General features: G+C 37.8%; 1 protein-coding gene across 4 annotated transcripts in view; it reads left to right on the forward strand.

Moving 5' to 3' along the window:
• Positions 1–23,910, forward strand: part of LOC124167367 (neuronal calcium sensor 2) — a 685,552-nt gene that overhangs the window by 647,927 nt on the left and 13,715 nt on the right. For 3 of the 4 annotated variants that reach the window (XM_046545400.1, XM_046545391.1, XM_046545383.1), the window contains one exon: positions 19,574–19,759. In XM_046545400.1, the coding sequence (XP_046401356.1) occupies positions 19,649–19,759 (111 nt within the window). In that variant the 5' untranslated portion in view covers positions 19,574–19,648. Of the gene's footprint in view, positions 1–19,573; positions 19,760–23,910 lie in introns of those variants that run through there. The other variant, XM_046545408.1, reaches the window with a different exon arrangement.

Here is a 23,910-nt window from a genome sequence, read left to right on the forward strand (position 1 = left end):
ACGTTACCCCTCCGCCACGGAGGCCGACAAATTTCCATTGGGTGCCGTATATTTTTAGTCGAAGAACGTTTGTTCATTGTTTTTATTGAATCGAAGTAGATTTTCAGTGCTGTGCTATTAAGTATCATTTTTTATTTCCCTTGCATATTCTTTTTTTTATGTTGTTAATCCTGCACTGTGTGTTAGTTCAGGCAAAAGTTATATTATTGGTGAATAATGGATGTAACATCAATGTCCTTTACTCTTTCAAATACCTGTGGGTTTCCGTGGCGTTGTTAAGAAATATTTTGAGATCCCTGATTCTCCTTTCGCGTGTGTTGACTTAACGGCTCAGCAGTTTCGATAGCCTCTCTAATAATAATAATAATATCATAATAATAATGATAGTCATCTTCGGCATGAATCCTTGACCGGAAAGAGATTGGAGCCCACGCAGACTGAAAAACAAAATTCTATTTTCCCATTTTGTCGAATCTTACGTACTTTATCCCAAATTCACATGTTTATTGTACGTTTCTGTCTTCAAACGGCGAGTTCCAGGTTCTCCGCTCTTAATCATATGTTATATTGGTATTCATCGTTTTTCATAGGCGATTTGAAACAATTTCATTTGATTGTTAATTCTTGTCAAAGCACTTCTTATTTTTTCGATAAGTTCAATATAAAGTGCTTTTGAATTCATTTGAAGAAGTATTAGTTTTCATTAATCCTTCTTTTCCTTCGTTTTATCGTATAATTCTTTCTATGTTATAAATATTCTTGAACATACTAGGTGTGAGAGTTAATTAATTACATCCCGGTATATGACGAGATCACATTGAATTCTTTGAAATCATGCCAATATTATTTATGCCATATAGATAGCAAGTCCGTGGGGACTTGGAGGTACAAGTTACAAATTATGTATGCATTTTATTTTCCATTCTCGCCGGGTTTCGGAATCGTGAATTTTTGATAGGAGAACCCGGGGGGCGGGGCGCGACGGGGTAAGCGATTTTTAAGTGCGAAAAAAGGTTCTGCGCCAGCGGAAATAACTAAAACTAGTCCAGAAAGGTGTTGCTTATAAGTTGAGCAACACCAATTTCAAATCGCTTACCCCGTTCCACCCCGGGTTCCCCTATTTCACGGAAAGTGCGCTTTTATTGAAATACTCTTTATGTGGTGGTTTCGCATGAGTAAAATGCCTGAAAATTAGTATGAATATATTTAATTTAAGAATTTTAACCGGTAACCATTTCTAGCACCGTTATATTGAGCGTGCTGTTGTTGTAAGTATTCTCGAAAGCCATCATTTTCTCCATTTAAATGGAAATGCTTGCACTTACGCTCATGTGACTGTTGGTGGAACTTCCAAGGAAAATTTCATATTATTGAGCCATTATCTGTATTATGAACTCACCTTTATTTTTCGCTAACCGCTGCCTTCTTTTAATATTATTCATCTTACGTTGGTTGTACATTTTTTTCTTATAGTTTGCTCCTTAGGTGAGTTCTTTGTTCTTATAGAGAGCATAAGAAAAACGCATTGCGGAGTGGGAGCACCTCATAAATGCATGCTATCATTCAAGAGGATGAATTATCTTCTGAAGTTTATTACTACCTTTTTTTGCTCCTGCGACCTTTATTGCAAATAAATAGCGCACATACCATGCCTGGGTGATGAACTAATGTTAATTGTGAGAGGTAATGTAAGCAGAATGCAGGTGACTTTGAATGTTCGTTCACCACCGATTGTCTCTGATTGTTCTGACTCTTGAGGAATGACTTCTCGTTCTTGAGATTAGGTCTTAGGCCTCATTCACAAACGCTTAGCTTTGCATGAGTTGAATTATTGCGAAACTAGACCAAATAATGACATTCTGTGAATTACAACACAAATCGCGCCTCAATCGCGAGTAGAATTTAGAAGACTTAAGATATTTCCAATGTCTCCATTCTTCCGGTGCTACCGCGTCGGTTTTTTATGTAAGACAACAGTTTCGCTGGCACTGCTGCCAGCGCCTAGCACTGGAAGAGTGAAGATATTGGAACCTCGACACCGCGGAAACCTACATCGTTAGACTTAAGATAGTGTTATGTCTCTTGATGGGCAAAAGTATCTTCCTTGCTACCGATTTGTTTCGAGGGAAATTTGAACTCTTCCCGAATAGTGGCAAATATTCGTCGACATAAGCCATTTGGAGTTGTTGTGAACCAATTCTCCCTTTCAAATCCATAGTCAGGTCAAGTTTAGTGAAGTTTTTGTGAGAAAATCTTTATTGCTGAATTAATTCGACTGGATTTGCATAAGTGCTCCATATCCCTAAAAGTGAGGAGAGAACAATGCTTTACCACATTTTCCCGCTCCGATGTGCTTAGCGTCTCGTTCCTTTTTCAAGTGTCCGGGTATCATTTCTAGCTAGTGATATAGCCCCTCATCTAATGTTATCAGAACTTGCATGGGTGTAGATGATGGTGAAAACGGTGAAGGGGAAAATGTGATAGCAGAATTGTTAAAGTGTTTAAGGAGCGATTGTGTCAGTATAAAAATAAGTATCTTTTCTCTCCAATTTTATGTTCTTATTCCAAGTTTCCTTCAAGAGATCGACGTATGGAGGAGTATGTACGCTTCAGCATTGGATAATCATGGTTCTCTTTTAATTAATTTATTTTACGAGACTACTCCATATTTTACATTTCTATGATAGTGCGAGATTATATCATGGTCCCGCAATGACCCGACCTCTGACATAGGGCCAGATTGCAGCCATGGAGCTACGCGATCTCGTTCCGAAGACCGTCCTCACATTTCCCTCGGTGTCAAGCCCCACAAGATTTATCACGGGTGAACTGTTCCAAAACTCTTGAGCACAGAACTTTGCTGTTCCCCATCGGCCCTCCATTCTTCCCGTGTGCATTAGTTCGGTGTAAGCTTGATACATTGGGGACAAATCCGCTCCTAGTTGTCGCAGCTGTTCCAAGGTTTCCGGCTGGGCTCTTGTTTTTTTTTCTGCGGATAAGTGTTTCGAGACCGGGGTGTTGACTGGTAATCATGAGTTATAGTCATGCGTTCTATGACTGATGTCTCCCAAATTTTAAATGCATTTCAGGCATTAATGATGCATCTATGTGTGCTGCACAAATGATTATTTGATTGGAGGTAATTCGCATACATTAAGCGCTTTGAAAATATTGGGGCGTTAGTTACCTTTTTGACCACTTACCCTGTTTTTTAATGACAGCCTTTTCCTGTTTAGTCGACTGTTCATATCTGAAATCTGAACCATATTTATCATGTGCAACCCGATTTGGAAAGTGGATCATTTGTTTAAATAGTAACTCCTTGGACTAATGATATGTTCCGATTACTAGCCCTCCGTATGGTTGTGAATCTGTATATCCGCTTAACAGGAAGCGATGCTGGCACATTGCATGGAGAACTCCGTTACGTCGTTATCTAAAGCTCATCACCTTATCCCCAAGGGAGCAAAGGAGAGGAAAGGGCAGAAGGATGGGCGTCCAAATTACAGAGGGGGAAGAAACGGTCACTGCGCACTGAGAGAGATTTTAAATAGAAGAGTGTACATGTTTTGCAAAGCATTTTCTAGCGTCGTTTCAGAAATTCCCGCATGAGTAACTGTAGTGGCTCATCATTTCCACTCTTGTAACCATTTTAGTACCTCCTAATAAGCAAAATTCTTTAATAATGAAGATCTGTGCTATTGCAAAAAAATAGTCTTTGGTTGTCTCTTCTGGTTTCAGATTGAACTAAACTACCGATATTAATTATTTTATTTACGGTGATAGGGTAAAAGATGTGGAATAGATGTGAATTAAAAGTTCTTTCAGAGAAAATTATTTATTAAATACCATATTACTTGAATCATCTAGTCGACTCCGTCTACTACTTGCAAAATGTACACCTCTTTGATAGAAAATTCATCTTTTAATTTCTATTCGAAAGTGCATCTTGGGTTCAAGTGTTTGGTAAAATTTAAATAAAGGGAAGCGAGAGAGGGGGTGAGAAACTTTATTACCTTTGAGTGCCAATCTGGCGAACACGTGAATTCATGAAAATCGCTCAATTTTGAGCTAACATCTCGACATTATCCTGATTGCGAATGCAAATTGGCGGTGACGTTTGCAAAAAGATTACCGAAAGCGCGGACGTATCGACCCTGCGGTCATAATGCGCCTGTCCACTCAAACCTCTGACGCAGTGATGCGATCCGTCCGTTTAAAATAAATGCTTTTCAATTAACTTTGAAAACTGTGGGTATTCATAATGCCTCTCTCCAATCGAAACCGCTGAACCGAAAATGTGCACTGCTCTCCACTCTGCTCGCCCTCGGTGAATTGGATAGGAGTATCTATGATATCGGATGAACTGTGGTGTAGTAAACGATATTTCCATGGTAGTTAATCTATTTGGGGCAAATTCAAAATCGGCCCAAGCGTCCCCATGAGGGCTTTCCGTCATTCCACTCTCGTGGTCCTCGTCAGCTAACTCTTCTCTCCGTTACGCTTCGTATTCTATCTGAGATTTTATTTCACGATTACTCTTTCAATTTGTTCATTATCCTTCTCTTGACATCAGTAAAGGACTCAAGCATTGATTTTAGGCACTTTGCGATATTTGATTTATGTCCGTTATTTTGTAATAAAAATTCCTGTAATTTTTCTCAATAGTTGTTTTGGCATGAATTGTTCCTTGATAATTGTAGCTTAAAAAATTTAATAGTACAAAGTTTTGTCTTTTCTTCCCGCATGTTTTCCACCATGTAGGTAGAAGTTAGCGTTATCGTGTGATTCCATTAAATATATCTTCGGATTTATTTTTTATTTTCTCTCTGCGGCATACAGCTTTTCGCCATTGTTTATCTCCTAGCGGCTTTTGTGTGCTTGTGAAATAACACAGTCAGAGAATATTGAACTTAGCATATATTCGACTTCACTATTTGGGGTCGTAATTAGTTGATGTGAGAATTTCTCTCTAGGGACAGCTTAGGTCTTGTTAGCCTTGCAAGCGGTAGCTGTTGTATTCTACTCTATAGCTATACATTTTAGTAATTGGTCATAATAATAACCGATTTAAGATATCTTCATTTCATGGAAAATATTTCGAACGTTAATTCTATTTTGGTATCAACTCTTTAATCTTAGGCGCTCTTTTATTTATCATCCATTCAAGGCCCTCTTCATTTTACATTTGTGATTATTTTTTACCTAAATGAGTGTAGTGTTTAACCAGTATATTATCCTGCATGTTATAGGCAGTGGTTCCCTGTTACCCTTGATTTACAGTGGCTTTCATGTTTCCCTCGGGCATACTACGCTTTAATTTTCCTAGTTGTTTCATTGTTTGGAACGGGTTTTTGGGTCACTCATTGCTTCTGGCACTGAGGTCTGCATTCACTATTTCATCACTGGAAAAGTTCATTCATAAGAAAGAAATATATTTTCGGAGTATAGTTATTATAAAATTGCTAGCTTGATCGTTTTAGAGGGGGCAAATCATATTTTGCATCCAACAAAATTCGTCAGGGCAGACGGTAAAATTATCCTTCTCTCGTTTAGGAAACATATAAACTTATTTTCTGTTTCATGTGAGCTTGGCATGTTATTTGCATTAATTTCCATCTTCGTTATGTTAATCATGATCTCTAAATATGGTTTATTTTCATGGAACTGACCGATAAGGTCTATTTTCCAATGAAGTGCGTACGGAGTTATGAGGAAGTGCTGATGAAACAATTTGTGTAGCTAATTTTTTTTTATAATTTCAAGAGGAATTCTTCAAAGATAAGTTCCAATGGAAGTCCTTTTCCGGTTGTTTTCATGTCCATTGTCCACTTCATATTAGCTTCGACAGCGCGTGGGAGACGCAGGATGTCATCTTTCTTAATGATTTTTAACAGCTTTCTCAATAACCCAGTTCTGCAACCCGTATGGTTGATTAGGGTATATTAGGGCAGAGCTCGCCATGGAGTAAGCCTCAGGGATGTGAATTTCAGACATTCAGGGTGGAAGGCTCCATTTCTTCCCTTAGTCAATTCCTAAAAGGTCATTTTTTGTAAACCTGTAGATAGTCTATGCAAAGCGCGGGCTGATCGCAATTCATGTCCACCCCGCGAGGCTACGCTCCAGAAGCCTGGACTTTCCTGGAGTTTCCCAGGCATGTTTCCGTGCACCTTCTGCTGAGGTTCGGACGCCTGGAAGGGGTTAGCTAATGGGTACTGTTCATGATGAGTGCGAAGAGTCTCCCAATGCTAGGATAGGTTTCGGAATCGTGGATGAGGAACACCATGACGTAACTGAGGGTAGTGCGGGCTACCAGTAGCGAAACCTGATGTTTATTCTTCGTTTGAATTCTGTGAATCACATAGGGATACTAGCATTCCTTTCACCTCTTCGATTAATCGTACTAAATTCACGTAGGAATTTTATGCTAAGTGCTCAATCTATGAGTTTCGTGTAGTATGAAGTAAGAAGCATCGTGATACCTACGGTAGTCTAATACTTACGGTAGTAGATACCTAAGGTAATTACGCCGTGGTATTGAGTGTACACATTTTATAGCCCATATTTTAGTGCTTAAAGTTGCAATTTCTCTAAATACATTTTGTGGTGCGATATAATATAGGTTGAAAAGTGATTTTACTAGGTCAAAGTGATTCGATGCACCTATTTTGTTACTTAGCGGTGGAATGTGCATTTCATTATGTTCCATGTGAAAATCTCTCGTCTATCTTAGTTCCTTATTTATATTCTGTAGTTGGAGTAAAAGCGGGAGGTTTTCTGTGTTCGACATGTCAAACTGGATTCCCTTCAGGTAACCCACATGTGAATCATGGTGTTTACTCATTGACATAGAAATCGTGATCCTGGAAATTAGCTTTAGGAAATCATGGTTAGAAAACTATGATTGAACTTGGGAGTCGTTCCTTCATCTGGGCTTAAATTTTTCTCCGTGAGAAAAAAATACTTAATTTCATGCCGTCAAAAGCTATTTGCATCCATTGAGGGACGTTAATAATCACTCCGAGTTGCTGGGAGTGTCCGATGATCTTCGAGAATTCCTTTTATAGTCCTTGGAGATCTAGTGTACCTTTCACTCTCTCTGGGACCGCACACGTCGTTCCTCCAAGTTGCGTGCTGCGGGTGCCGTTACCGGGGAGCCGGCGGCGGATGGAGTCGCATATTTATCAGCGGACCCAATAGCGTGGGCGTAGCAGTGTCCGGAAATGATCTTTTCGCCGTCCCTAAAGGACAACGTAGGAGAGTATGATAGCCTATTGGGCAGAGCACTTGGCTGCTGATCGAGGGGTCAAAATTCTGAGGGAAGCCTTCAAATTGCCCAGCAGTGCGATATGGTCCAGACTAAGTGAATCACTGATTGTGAGTGAAAGGATATTGGAACCCGCAGTCGCTATTAATGGTTCGCGCGTATTTCGTGCCCAGCTCCTCTCATAACATCTTACTTTGTTCAAGTACATGGTACAGTTTGTGCGCAGAGGCTTCAGTGTACTTCAACTTCTTCTGTTCAAATGGCTAAACCATTGTGAGATGCAGCCGCAAGCTTTTATGAAATCAAGCTGTCGTCATGTTTTTCTTGCCTTTTCTCGGAGAAAGGCCGTCTTCTCGTAGGTAGTTGTTTTCTAACACTTAATTTGAAGTAGATTTATATTTGTGTGTGATTGCGTAAATGACTGTGAGTGATGCATCAATTAGGCTGTTGGAGTAAAAGGAAAAGATTTGCGAAGACGAGATTATTCATCTTTTAATGAGAAATTGAATTTTCAGAATAATGATTATATGTTCAAACTTTACTCAATTGTTGAGGAAAATATTATCCAAGTTAATTTTAGTAGATACCTCTTTGTCTTTCCGGTAGATACTCATTATATGTTTGCCGCCCTATGCTAAGGAAAGGAATTAACGTAATTAATTAGGAATATAGGGAATATTGTTTGCATTTACGAACACTTCACGCCATACTTCAGTCCTTGAAGAAAATCGAGAAAACTAAGGGCTAGTTGCGTGAACTTTCTAATGTGAAAATAGGATGAGATGCAATTACATTTATACTTTCTAGTTTCGGCAATTATTAAATTTCTATAATATATCCCATCGCCTGTGTTAAGGTTGTGAGGAGCAAGTGGGTTGCTTTCTATGGTTTACTTTGTAATCGTGGCACTCGATCCGCATGTGTTTTAAGCCTTGAAATCCTAAGTTAAGCTGAAATGTGGATGTACCGCATATATTTGCCTGCATTCTTTGAAAAATTAGTTATTTATTTATAGGGGAAGGAAATAATAATAATATTTATTTTACTTATACACATTTTTCACATGAGCGAGTTTTCATTAGCTGTTAATAGTGGGATTCCAGTGAGCACAGCATATGTGTTCCTCTGGTACCTCAAGGCTCACATGTCAATTACCTATCTTGGCACAAATTCTTGTCTTCGTGGTAACAGGAAGTCTGATATTCTAAGCAAAATGTGCTCGAAGTGACCTCGAAGAAAAATTTATTCATTTTATTTCCTCTTGAAAATAGTTAACCTTTCTCTGGACACGTGTAATGTCCTGTAGAAGCCGTTTTTTTCTTTATACGCAAATGCAACGTTGTGGTTAATTGAATATTTCAAATCGTACCCAGGAAAAAGTGAAGGGCACGAGTTCATGAGTCTTTAGACTTCTACATATCACTTTATTAAGCTTGAACTACTTGTTTTAGCCTAAGACTTGCTGATATTAGTTTCCTTTTCGATTCATTTTCGAATTTGAACTTATACGAGGATGTGACATCCGTCAGTGGCTCAATTAATGGGCTTTGGATCATACATACTTCGTGGTATGACCGTAAGAATAATTTTAATTCGTGATCTTTAAGACTCACCCTCTCTGACCGATAAGTAGTCATTTCCACAGCAGAAGGTCGGCCGAACTCCTCTTTGGAGACGATGTAATTAGAATTTTTATTTGCTGTTTCCCACCATCCTGTAATTATCATTCACCTGTTCATTAGATTAAAAATTAAATCTATTGAAATTAGTTAAATTTATATCGATTTATTGATGTTTAGTAAGGTTTATTGGATTTTATTTTAAATTAAATGTGACGATGTGACGTTTATTTCTTGGCTTCCGAATACAATTATTCACGGTAGACTAGTGGCTGATTATTGACTGTGACTGACGTAGACCATATTGGGCCTTTGGGCAAAGTACTGCTGTGGGGTCTCTGTTCATCAAACTCTCCACTATACTCTGCGTCTGCCTTAATATTTGATGGATTTTCCCTTTCGCTGAGTTCCCGAGGTAATGATAATTACGTATCATAGACATTCGTTCCTTTCGTAATAATTCTTCTCGTATAATTTTATACAAAGCATCGTCCATGCACTCATTTAGCACTTTTAACTCTTGTACTCGTGGTTTACTTAATCTTCCACTTCCAATCCTTCGTTTCCGCAGCTTGTCTTTCCAAAAATTATATTAAAACTTTGTGATTTGGAAAATCGTCATTTAATCGAAAAGCTTTTAAGTACCACTTCTTCATTACTATTTCAACTATCAAGCATTTTATAGTCTAGTTTTGTTATAATTTCTCTTGCATAACGCGTTAATTTCGTCGTTTATGTTCGCAAGATTTTGAGTGGGAAATCATTGGGAGAATTTATATTCGAATCAATATCAATTTTTTTACCGTCAAAAATTTTCGGGCTAGTGAAAACTTACTGTTTACATAGAAATAATAAACTAAAATATATTTTTAGGTGGTAAATATACTTTTTCTTAGCGTTCACGAAAGAGAGTGTTAGGATAAAGGTGATCTTTCAACCCACTTCCGACGCAACTGGACAGGTCAAAAATTTCGAATCTCTTCTGCGCTTGGCAAAGGTCTCCTCACATTGCGCCCGTGAAAGGTTGCGGTTTGACTGCGACAGACAAAATTTCGGACCCAAAAGTTGGAGGTGACACGTTGGCCCTGCGTTGTCATTTCCCCTTCGGGCGTGGCCTTCAGTTAGCTCACGCACCTCCCTGCTTTTCGGAATGAGGGTGGTCAAAGTTAATTATTTCGTGTCCCCGATTCTGTAGCCGCTGAAATATATTTTTTTCTGGACTGACAAGATGAGTAATTAGATATCCTCCTATCCGGCATACCTCCTTGGAAATCCCTCGCCGGGGCGACTGCGTGTGCGTCAGTCTTTAGTTCATTTTTCCCTCATATGTTTACCATATAATGTCAGGTATCTCCGTATTTGTGGCGTCGACACCAGGAAGTGCACCGCAAAGTCCGCGTCAATCTTTCGTATTTAAATATGAGCGCTTATGATCGCGTACATTCCTGAGCGCGTGACGCATATCGTCGCGAGAACAGTTGATAGGAGGGGGTTAGGAGTGAAAAAACAATATTTCATTAAGATTGATTTGTAATGCAAGATTATAAATTTAATTAATTACAGTTAATAGTGTATTGTATTGTATAGTATTAGTAGTTGTACAAATAGTATTGATGTAACACGTTAGTTCGCTGGGTGTGTGTACTAGTTGTTTTATCACGAAAAGAGTTACTTCTCCATCAACAAAAAGGTTGTGTGTGGCTTAATTGCCGGATGCCAGTCATTTGATATTTTTCTTATATACGTGAGCTTTAATAATTTTCCTGGGTATATTGATATGAAAAATCAAGGGTTTATGTTTTCTTAGCACTTATGCTTCTCCATCCCTCAGGACGACCCTGAGTAGTTGCGCATCCAGGTTCAAATATCAGTGGGAGACTTCATTTTGTGCATCAGCAGAAGCAATGATTTTGGTGATATTATGATGTAGTACAAGATGCTCAATGTATGGGCATATTAAGAGAAAGGGTGGAGGAGATAGGAGGGAAGAGTGTTCGTAATATATATTTATTGTCGTGGAATGGAGCTGTTCATCTTTTCTCTGTTAAAGGAGGCATGCATGACGTGGCGCGACCATGAATCTCTCTCCTATCAGTCGCATCTTTTTCAATGGATTATAGTATTCCGAAAATGAATGATGAGGTTGACTTATTATTCAGCTCTTCTTTTTATATTTACAAAATTGAATCCATGTATTGTTCTCAACTATTTATTCTACTTTTTTTTAGAATATATTTTTTATTTTATAGAGGTTGATTTGCTCGTTTATGCAAAAAAATACTATGTTCTTCACTCAGTCATTTTAGTGTCAGATCTATGCCCTTTTATGCAACAACTGGAATAACTCCAATGACAGTATTTAACCGCCGCAGACTTCCCTCTTTCAAGGCAACCAATTATCCAGCCCTTACACTAGCATGAATTTTTATTTCAAATTGTGCCAAGAGATTTTATCATGAGTATCGCTGAATTCGAATTTGAATATTAGTAAAATTGAAATTTTGTATGTAAAAACTACATGCAAATGCAAAGTCCCTCTTCTAATGTCATAAAACATTCCTCATTATCTTACCTCTCTGGGAAGTCATTAATTTAGCCGTTCATGTAATCCCTTTTTTATTTTAAGACTCGAAATGCTTTATCTTATATAAGATGGTGTATGCTTATCATTCTGTTGAATTATGTAACCGAGAGGTAAATCTGGTTCTATTTTAGACATGTTCCGCGCGAAACTTTTTTCTACGGGGGATAATCTAAATTAACAATTCTTTCCCTTTGTCAGATACGTGCAATATTTTTTAACGCATCCCAGCTAATTGATGGAATTGAATGTATTTTGGTTCACGTGCGACTACCAACAGGAGAAGTAACAGAGTGCAAGTATAATAAGGTCGCAGCTGTGTGTATTCATCGTTAGCTCAGAATGCGCCATCGATAGCAGAAATTGCTTATTATGGTGATAAATTTATGTACATTTCTCGGAAGTAAATCTTCAACGTTCTGTTACCTTGTTATTCTCATGCTGGGTCGATAGAAGCTCTAATTAACCAGATTTTAATTCCAGAACGTATGGAATGGCGTAAGGTGGAAGAATACTTTTCACGGCCAAACTCAGCGTGGCGAAATGAATTTTGCCAAACGGAAGCTCACTGGCGTATTCAAGGCGGTGAACTCCCATTATTAGCCGTTATGTTACTACTTTTATTTTTTCTCTCCGTAATGTATGAATGTAGAAGAGGCAGCTATTTTTATTGTGCTATTTTGGGAGAATATTTTTCATCCTTCTGCCTTGAAGATATGTCTAAAGATATCAGCCCTAGGTTTGAACTCATTGAATTTTTGTAACATTGGTGATCGGTTTAATTTATGGCGTACTCATAATTTTCTTTTTGACAGGGCTAATGTAATCGGAAGACAAAACAATTTAAATTTACATAAACTACTTAAACTATGTACTATTTGCCATAACTCAGTTGAAAGTCACTATAAACGTAATGGGTATATGATGGAGGATATTTAGCGACTGGTTTTTGCATTTTCACGTCCGACCAACGTATACAGTGGTTGATACCGTCATGTCAATGACAAAACACTATACGTTCGGGCTATTTTGTAATTTTTCTTTTCATAAAGCGCGATCTTCGGAAGGTTTTTGGATGATTCTTTTTTATCATTGGGCAAAATAAAGAAAACTATTAGGTGCGCAACCAAGTTCTCGCTGTTTTTTTAATTAAAATACAACTTAATTGTGAAAATATGGTTATTAACGAATCATTCTAAGTATTGCCCATGGCTAGCTACAACTTTTGCCTATCATTGTGGCAGAGATCGAATACGGTAACAGAAAAGTGTGCATCTTTTGAGGCTATCCAAGAATCAAGGCATTTTTTTATTTCTTCAAATTAGCGCTACTGCTGATCAGCCAGGCTATCGAACGGAACAATATCTGGGGAATGCAGCGGGTGGGTAAGGACTTCACATTTGAGATCATGAGGTCGAGCGTTCTCATGCTATAAAATCACTTTGTCGAATCATAAGGAACTCAAGTTCCTCTCTGTTGCATAAAACTACTTGGTGGGTAACTCCTAATGGACAAGCAAGCTCTTCTTGAGTTTGACATGGATCTTAATCGAGTACTGCCTCGAATTAAGCGTCTTCGAATGTTTTTGGTCCTCCTGAACGCGGGAGGTCGTCAACATTGAAATGACCGCCTTTGAAGTGACGGAACCAATTACGGCACGTTGTTTCACTTTGAGCAGCATCTTTGTAAACTTTTTGGACCTCTAGATGCGCTTCAGTCACCGTTTTCTTGTAGCAAAAAAATAAAATAAACACTTCCCGCAAATGACGATTACTTGGCATAAACTCAGACATATTCACGCAACAATTAGGATATGATGCCATAAAAAACTCACCATTGTCATATAGCGCTTTGTTTGCCAATTGTCTAAGATTGGTTCATGACAGTTCCAGTACGTCAATATCGACCAGAAATCACCGCTAGAGTCATCTATTAAAAACAGCGGGAATTTAGTTGCTCACCTAATATAAATGAACCTGCGTTGAAGCTAGATCCCTTTTTCTCCTTCGCTTCGAATTTACTGGCGATATTGTGTGGTGTGGAAATTGTTTTATTTTTCCTCAGCATCAAACGGACACATCATTTCAAACCATAAAGTACATCATTCGATTATTGTCACTCAGAATTTAATTTCCATGCCAATGTATCCTTCCAAGCGTTGATGAATTTTTCGTCTATAATGAGGTCATCAATTTCGTGCTTCAGTAATACTTTTAATTTGAATTTGTCGGAGCGTTTTTCAATTACATGGCTCAGTCTGTTGATGTCATTCAGGTCAAGCGCGGTGTTTTAATTCAAAAATATTCGAAGGGAAAATTACTTTTCAAAGTAATTATCTTGGGGACCCATAGACCATGTTAGTATTGCTTTGTTACAGCCAATTTCTCTGTGTTCTACACTGTTCTCTGCATATCCTTGGTTTATTAATTTACTAATCTAGTGCTCATAATTCTAAAGAGTTGTTGGTGATATCAGTTCGTAATTTGATTTTTCTCTTCTGCGTCGAATCCAGTTGCTATTAATTACTTTATATCCGTTTAAAGAGCTCTTGTCTCTTTGAATTAATCATTACAATAGTCTTCTTTTGTATGTTAATATCCTATGATTTATTGGTGATAAAATTGAAAGATCATCAAAGCATGTGTATTTTAAGGTACCGCTGAACATTAATTTTTCACTTCTAAGGGCTTATTTTTGGAATTTTAATTAAGAACTTTATCTTAAACAGTCCGTTCTTTGCAAAAATATTTTTTAAACAGCTTCTCTAGGTATACTATGAGTAATTGAAGATAAGAAAAGTGTGAATTACGCCGTTACTGACTGTTTCATTCACGTTTCGTGAGGAGTACTCATTCCTATTGGTTAACATATACCTCTCCTTCAGAAGTTTTGAAGGAGTTGAATTTCTGAAACACGCCCGAGTCATAACATATCTCGTCACCTTCATCGGTCAGTAATCCTTGAGTAATGCAATTCTCCACTAAATTTTCCTATCTGCTAATATTTTCTTATTCACTTATATCTTCCGTTATACATCTTTCATATCTTATCCTTCGTACCTCTTGCGAGGCCTCAGTTTTTCGTTTTTTCCGCCTTCTTGCTCTTCTGTGATTTTCTTCACCAGTGCTTTAGTTGGGAAAAAAATTTAGACGGTACTCACCAAAAATTGCCAACACCTGAACATGGATTATGCATCCGGCCGCGATTGAAATGTCTAACTCCAACTCTTATTTTAGTTCCAAGTTAGGCCGCGAGATAACTCTGAAGGAGTAAATAATCGTTTCCGATTTTTCTTTCTGAAATCCATTGAAAATTTACAGTAGGGCTATTTTTTACATATGTAAAAAGGTAGTTAAACGGAAACGCTTATAAGGAGTTTGGATTTTAGGGGATGCGCCGTACCGGCCCAAATACAGCATTGGTCTTCACCATGCCATCATTTGTTGTGATGTGGACCATTAGATTACCTTACTTCTTTTAATAGCATTTAAAAGACTCCTTTATCACCTCATTTATCTTTGCTTCGGTCAATGTATTGGATATTCATATTTCCTGCGAGGTACGAAATTTTTAGTACTCTAAACCATGACTTACTGCCATCGTTCACGCCTCACTGCCATCGCTCACGCCTCACTGCAATGGAGAAATCGCGATACTGAAATGGAGAATATTTAAGTTCCGATGAATTATTGCTATACTTCTTATGTCCCTAGCTTTAAGTTTATTCTTATCTTTTTAGTATGCCGATCTCTTTTTTATTTCTCCATTCACGATAATTTTTGTGTCGTCATAGTGGTCCTGTTAGTTCCTATTTGAGTCAGCATTCAAATACCGGGTGTAGCCCTCGTAGTCCTTCGGCTAAAATTATCGCTATGTGAGGTTGCCAGAGGAAAGGCTTCCTCTTACCTGAATATGCGAAACTCAAGCGCCTGTGGCTCAGTATGTGGTGAGCTTAACCCTCACCTTCCCACTACCTGTTTCAAGCTCTTGAGTAAATTTTATATTTGAAGGATTGTCTCGTTAAATATGTTCAAGTTACTTTCGGTAGTGTTTACTTATCTTAGGGTTAATGTACACGAACGAAGTCCTTATGTATAATATTCAATTCTGTAATTGACGTCTCAGCTTTTTTTGTTCATTCTAAATTTTCTACTGCCCTACTTTGATGTCCTTCAGTTCTCATTTCGGCTCGTTTCTTGTTTTTAAATAAGATAACCATTATCGGTGACATTCATTTCTCTACCCATTAGTTGCTTCTTACGAACCAATGCAAAAGATAGGGGTCGATCTTATCTTTGAATAAATCTGCTCCTACTTAAACCAAGTTCCGGATCACGCTTTCCCATTTTTATAATTTAACGCCAATTTTGCCAAGAATTTTTCCAATAAAGCTCCTAGCCTTTGACGCCTAGTGATTTATTTTCGAGTCTTGCGCGACGTTTTGGGGAGGAAACCAGGATTTTCATTTCTCTTCCGGCTTTAAATCCGAGAAATCGGGCATATTCTTGTGCCTTGGTAATAAGACCTGTTTTTTCTTTATTTACAATGATGATTTCGCCATCTTTTAATAGGGGAAGTAGAAGCATTTTCAAACCTCTTGATTCGTGGGTTAATAATTTTATCTCTCCGAAAATCAAGCTTTATGCTTTATCGACATCCCCATAATTGACATGAAAATAAATACCTTCTATCTCATGATATTATTACTGAAATTAGATATGTTATCCTGTTATATAATTACTAGGGATGTGCGAGGGCTTTTTGATCTCGAGTCGAGTTGAAAACTACTCGCGAATGTTGAGTCGAGTATGGTACCTAATTCCTGGACCAGGCAGTACAACAATGTATTCTCCAAGATAATCTCACTTTTCCAATACCCTTGTTAATTTTCTATTGTGAATACTTAGCTTGATGTCTATTGACAAGATAATAGAGGGACGTTGACGGTTATGGTGTCAGAATTTGGAGATGAATTAAAATTAATGTCTTTTAAAAACTTGAGATTGAGAGAGAAAATGAGCACAATTGAAATGAGTTAACCTTTAGTAATATGTAATCAAATTAATAAATATGTGTATCCAAACTGCTCGGAAGAGCCCTGAGTAAAGGCATCTGCACAATTATAATAAAGATCATATTTAGGTAAATGAATCATGTAAAATTTGATCCTTTCAAATTCTCCTGCAGAAAAACCAATTGTTGTATATGCTCAGTCCGCAGGTTTTGACGTATCCATGTTACAGTATTTCTGCCTGCAGAGAATGGACTTTCGTTACACATTCGCGAGGCTGGACAAGTATCGCCAAATCTAAATATTTTATAACCGTAGGAAATTTTACTAAAAATTATATCAACAATTTTTACAACAAAAAATTCTTTATTTCTCACTTCGTTAAATCAACCTTAGCAATTCCTGTTTTGTAAATTTAAGAAGGAAACTAAACGCAACGAAGGAATAAACGAAAACTAGCATCGGACGTCCATAGTGCATAAAAGACTAAAAGACGGTATCACTTGCAATGCCACCATCATTGTCCGCTAAAACCTAAAAGCTGCTTTCTTTTCCCTGAAAAATTAACGATTTTTTACTTATTTTCTCGGCTTTGAGTAAAGAAAGTAAGGTATGCCATAAAAGTATTGTATAAGAAAGTATAAGCGATGCAACCGTCCACTCTAATAACTCAGAATATGCCGCCGGGTCGGAAGACGGTCGGCCGCCGCGGCAACCGAAAAGGTATTCGGCCCCCACGTCGACTGCTACGTATACAGCACGCTGAAACTCCCAGGCCTAGGCATTAATACGACTTATCGACTTTGAAAACGATATTATTGCTTGATTTTCATAAAAGTCCCTCCTGACGGCAGATTTCTGAACATACTGGCCTCGTCAGCTCCGTGACCGAAACTACTCGACTCGACATTCTTAATACTACTCTTATCATTCGAGTCTTCTATCAACTTCGCTATTTATGTTATGTAAATTCGCTGCTGGCCGACTCAATCTAAGACTTCATTACGGAAGACATACGATAGATCATACGTTTATATTTGCTACTACTCGTTTGAATTTTTGGTTGTTGTTGGCGTAGTGCCTCCTTTGTAACTTTTTTTTATCTCTTAGCCTGCATTTTGTTGCATTGCGGTGTTCTTTTTTATATTGACCCATTTCCCTCATTTGATAAGCGTTCAATCAATTCTACATTTATTTATCATAATTATGCATTTCGTGATGAAAGCACTACTACAAATTTGTTTTTTTTTTTGCCCCCAAACTTTTCTGATTATACAGGGAAACACTTAGCCCTTACTGAGCTTTCTTTACGTTTTTAATTATCCGGTGTTTTTATTTATAAAATTTAGAAGCATCTTCCAGATTTTAAGAGTGAACATTTATTCTCATCTATGGTTCTGTCCTCTTTTAAGAAAACCTATTTTGGATCTCATACCAAGCGACTGCTCTTTCAAATATTTAATTAAATTTTCCTCCTTCGGCAATTAAGGTTGCGTGCGACTCTACACTCCGCACGGTGATGTTATATTTTTTGTAAGTTCACATGAGCAAAATTAATTTGAGCTTTTTTTTAACTCCTAACATTCTCTTTGAAAATGAACATCGCGGCATTATGTTTCACAATCCAAAAAAAAATTTACATTAATTAAATATACTTACGTATTTTGAAACCTTTTCCTCACGTAATTACCTTTTCCAATGCTTTCTCTCTCGAATTGTGTTTACACTCATGAATAAATACACATTTGGGATGAATCATATACGTTGACATGTTCCTCTCAATCTAGGGATTTTTAAATGTAAAATATTTATTTTGTTCCCAATTTTCGTGAGCTAATATGTCGTTAACATTTGGCGACCATGCATTGGCCCGTCACCTACCCGTTGTGCTAATGTGGTCACCGTATTGTTGTAGATGTTCTCGTTAATTTAATCGTCAAAGTGTAATTCACTTCTTGGAAACGGTTCCTTTCGGTGAAACATCGTGAAAATTGTAAATGAAAGATCATTTGCTGAATCCAGTTAAAAACTCCATTTTCGGCACGATTCTTTTGAAGTTATTTAATCATTATTGTTGGTAATGTAGCAACATCTAAACGCGTCATTGGATACACATTACGTGGAAAACATATTGTAACTATCACTTTTTTATCGTGAAAATTGAGTGTTTGGAAGAATTGCCCTCAAGGATATTGGTGGTTTGAAAATTTTCTGTGGTTACCTTGATAATATAAGCGCACTAGTTCCGACAGGAATCTATGATACTGTGTTACAAAAAATTTTGAGTTAAACTACCGTTCTCAGTACACCGCAGGTATTATTTAATTTAAAAGTCTTAATTTTTAAAAATTTATTAAATTGGCCCAATGTGTGAATATATTTTGTGTTTTATTTAGGGATAACCATCCTTTCCATCACTTCCGACCTTATGCCGTCATTCCGCCATCTATTATCAGTAAAAGTGTTTACACAATCCAGTTATATTTAAACATCTCCCTTATCATTTGATAGTCACCTATAATTATCATGCAAACCCCGCTCATAATAAAGCAAATTCTGTTTTGAGTATTATTATCGGCTAGAACCCGAATACGAGTACTTAAAAGCATTCTCTTAATATCGTCATATACAGTGAATGATTTGGAAAACCACCTTCTTATTATTGTATTTATTGAATAAGCAAATTTCACTTGATTGAATTCCCCGTCCTTACAACGCTGCAGTGCAGTGAAACATGTTATCATTGTTACAAAAATTTGATTAGTGGTATTATGCGTAAAAAAGTAATTTTTTCCATTTAGGTAGTTTTACATTTCTATAAATAATGTTATGGAATTGCGTTGAATTAAAGAGCACAGTTGAAATATGTACCCTAAGTATTCAATACTATGCACTAAATAATTATATCAATACTTATTCCAGTTCTGGGACCAGACTCGCCATTTTGCTCCCCAATCCCACCAATTAATCACTTGAAGTGACATCAGTGTATCTCTCTACTCGAGTATATTGTGTGGGGCATGAAACAGTTTTAATTTGTGGAAGTTGGTGTGATTATTCCCTATAGCAATTTTTCTCTTTGTGCTATTTTTCAGACCGAGCATCGCGTTTGAGGGGGTCGCGTCCGACCGCCTCCGACCCCCAGCAGCCAGGCCACATCCCGCCCCACCATGGGATGTTTCGGCAGCAAAGACAAACTGTCCAAAGAGGACATGGACTTCCTCAAGGAGCACACTCGATACGACGAAGCCACCATCAAAGAGTGGTATAAAGGCTTTAAGGTGAGCTTCACAGTTACACGTCTACTCAAAACTATATTATTATTTGTATTTACACGGCGTTGTATAGCCTGAAAGTGGTGGTTTTTCGTTGGTCTGCTTGCAAGACAGAAAAGGATGGATGTCAAAAAAAATAATTACTCTTTCGTTTGGGTAATTCTCAGAGTAACGCTTTCTTCGAAGATGGCAAAGACCCCTAAGTTCTCATTCATGGAATTTCATGTCTCATGAAAATTGGGCTTTTGCCAATTAACAATTAATCCTCGAAATAGATTTTTTAAATGATCTCAATGTTGGAAAATCCTGCGTAAAAATATGGCTTTTAATTTCATATGAATTATTCTCGTTTGCCATTTATTTTATGATAGCTTTGACATTAGGTGATATTATTATAGTGGTTATAATTGACTTAGACCGGCGTTCGATACATTCTTCATCAGAATATAATATTGCCCGATTAAAAGTCGTAGGTGACTAACAATCAGTGCTTAAAATTCTTTGCTTTCGACAAAGCAAAGGTATATTGTCTCGAATAACCTCAGGACATATTTCGCTGATGAAGTTTACCGCATATTTTGTTGTTCCCGACTGAAAGTAAATGGCAGAAGTAGAGAGCAAGCATTAATTATTGTAGTACTCTATATTTTACGGGCCTCGGTGGCGGCGGGGTAAAGTCCTCGCCTCCCTTTTTGTGAACTAAATTAATTGTTTTGGTCGTAAAAAGCAGTATTGTATAAATTTACATAAAAACGAATCCCGTGTAGCCGCTAATAGTTTGTTTTACTGATTTTTACTAAACTAACTTAATTAAATAACTAATTTTTCTGCTTATTTCGTTTTGCCATTTACTTCTAGCGTTATTTACTCCCGAAAGCCAGGTGTGAAGTCACGCTTGTCCTGTATTTTTCGTCATCAGGAGACCCATTACGAGCCAAGGTTTTCGGATGCCGACGGCCTGAAGCGGTGGCCCGAATGAGCTTCAGGAAAGAAATTAAGTATCTTTAATCGTGGCTCGTGTGTGCGAAGTCCGTTCGATGACTCAGCCCGAGGATATCATTGCGGATGAGGGCCCGAGGCAAGAGCGACTGTTGCTCTTGACCCCGTTATTTATTTGGGCATCAATCGAAGGAGGGAGGACACAGGGAATTCATACTCAGTCGACGTACCTTGTCCTCGCAATGGTGCCCTCCCCGGCGTGCTAATTGCTAAGGTGCTGCCGTCAATTCATGGTCCGTACAGCACTGCAGGTCGATCGAAATGCGGCAAGAGCCAGGTTCTCAACTTCCCATTAAGATTTCACTCAATTAAAGTTAGTTTCTCCGAAGTGGGCTGTCGTTCGGCGGCGGACCGAGTCCGTGGAAGTTGCCCTGTGTACTATGTCCCTGGAGACTGTTCCTGCCGGTCATGGAGATTCGTATACTTTATCTCTAGGTCATTTACTACTTGTTAAAGAAAACTAATTTATCGGTATTCACTATAAGACTATGATAGAGTGGCGACCCATCCAAAATTTCAAATTTGTCGCTTCGTAAGTGTATATAAATGCATAAAAATGGAAATTTTCCCCTAAAAATCTGATTGCGCCCAACGCTGCGATGCATAACAGCATCATCGAGTAAAATTAAATAAAGAATTCAAATTATGTAATTCTCCTGGTAATGTTTTTTGCAGTGTCAAACCGAGGTCAGAGTTAACTTTTTCTGTACTAAATGGCGAATCACTTTAATCCCGATTATACCTTATCACGTCCGATACTTTTCTTAAGCTATTAATATGTTTTATGATTTATACCGATTTCAGGGATGGTATTTTTTAAGGTATTTTTAGATTTGCATAAGATCAAATTTAAAAAATCAAACTACGGTTTTGCGCATTGTTTCATGCAATAAATTTGTATTTAAATGAATAATTTTTCTAGAATTGTTGTGCTTTAGCTATTTTTGCAACGAACATAATTTAAATTAATAATAAAATTATTACTGCATTCATCTCCGAATAACAAAAAAAGCTATTATGTCAGACGCCCACGGTTTTTTTGCTTGATTCTTGTTTCATTTCGCACCTAATTTCAGATATTTTGGTCAGGCCGGTATTGATATGATGAGTTATATATTAAAATTTATCACTTATCTATAAGGGAAGGTTACGAAGCTTGGTAAAGATTAGCTCGAGGGAGAGTTGATTGATGATTTCTTTAAAATTACATGTCAATTTATCGTTAATTTTTCAATACTTGATCGGAAAATACAGGATATGTTAAGAATAAATTCCTTTGATTTTGTATTTTCGTCCTAAAAGACAAGTAGATTTCGCGATATTGACTCGCGGTGAAAGGGTTAATCAAATGTGAGCCTACCAATTGAATCGTTTCACACTTTCTGATCCATATCAGTCACATTCATGCGGGATTAGTATTTACGTTCTATTCTCTTGTAAAATCCAATTGTTAATTTTGGGTTACAAATAGGATAGCGATGTTTAGCACTGTTCGATGAGGCGATTGTGTATAAATTGCTCCCTTACTGATGGCAGTTGAATTTTGCTCTCCCATAATCCCCGGTGTTTAATTATTCGGTTGACTCGCTGAAAAGGGGCAATTATTTACTTCATGCGCCCCGCCGTCTGTTATTTACGTTGAAAGCGAAAATTGTCTCTATCATTCACCCATTCACTACAGTCTTGTCATTTTCCGTCGCGCATAGGCCCTTCCTATGACTTTTACCTCATTTCAATCCAAAATCGATTTATTGACCACGGATTGAATTAAAATTACACTCGTTTGCACTTAAATTTGACTATGCAAATTATTAGTCCCTAAATTTAATATCATAGAAATTTTATAACAGCAGAAGTTTTCAAGATAATAAGATAGCTTTACAATTTCCAAGATATTATGATAGCTTTTTTGCCGGCCTCGGGGGTATATTCTGCAATTCAAGAGGTTGCGGGTTCGAGTCCTGCCTGGGTAGGTTGCCACTGTCCAGTGGATGGATGTTCGTGTACGTTCAATTCCTTGGTTAAAAACCCCAATGTAAAAGGCCAATGGTGCTGCTTTCGACGGTATATATAAAATAAAATAAATAAAATATAAATTAAATGTGGAATATGCCGGTATAGCAGCGGTAATGCATTCATAATGAAAGTAAATATCATCATTTCAATTCCCTCGCCCCCTCTATTATTATAATTTTTCACCGGAAAACTGTATCTAGTTATCTGTTTTGTATTTGCCGTTTCAATTTTTTGTTTTGAGATCCAAGTATTTGATTCATGCAGTATTGACGGTAACTTCACTTACCCTGGTATCCATTTGCTGTGCTTTAACTCAATGGAAGTCCTGAAATGATCGTGTTTATTCGTCGTGACTCCTTAGCAAACGATCGAGATAGACTGGCTTCGAACTTATCTTAAATGTGTGTTTGGTTCGTTCGGGATCATTCCGTATGACATGAACACGGGCAGATTTGCATTGTTCAAAGTGTTTTATGACCTCCCCGAACCGATCGTGATCGCTCAACGTGACTCCTTAGTTCCCCCCCCCGGTCGAGGTGAACTCGATCGCTTCCACCTCGATAGAGATCTCTTGCCTCCGAGTCAACATCGTTGCTCGTTCAAGTGGAAAACGCTCATCTCCTTCGCGTGTCGTCTAATGGCGCTACTACGCGAGCCGCGACCGCTGAACGTTTTGATTCAACGCCATCTGTCTTCCTATCTTTCTCTCTCTCTTACCTCGCCAGTCTTCCATCTCGACCTCCATCGCGCGTGGCGTTTGATTCCTTTTAAGTGTAGTGGGAGGGAACCCAGATTTTCTTCCGATGGAAAACAGTCAAGATCTTTAGTACTGCGGCCATCGAGTTGTACTCTCGGTAGAGGATGGATGTCATCACCCAAAACTAGACCAACATGACTGGGATTCTTGTCACGTGATGGTGGGGAAAATTCGCGGAAATTTGTTCGTTGCTCGTGATTCCCTGTTGTCACGCGATTTCTTGTTGATTCTCTACCAACAGTAGTCAAATAATTTCCTAATTTTTTAAACTTGATGGTGTAAAAAATGACGCACGTAACATATTTTATTGCAGAGGTTTAGAAAACCTAGGCTATCAGTCATAAATACAACATTTATTAACTTAGTAATTGATGCATTAAATTTA

This window comes from Ischnura elegans, chromosome 1, assembly GCF_921293095.1.
Source record: "Ischnura elegans chromosome 1, ioIscEleg1.1, whole genome shotgun sequence".
Lineage (NCBI taxonomy): Eukaryota > Metazoa > Arthropoda > Insecta > Odonata > Coenagrionidae > Ischnura > Ischnura elegans.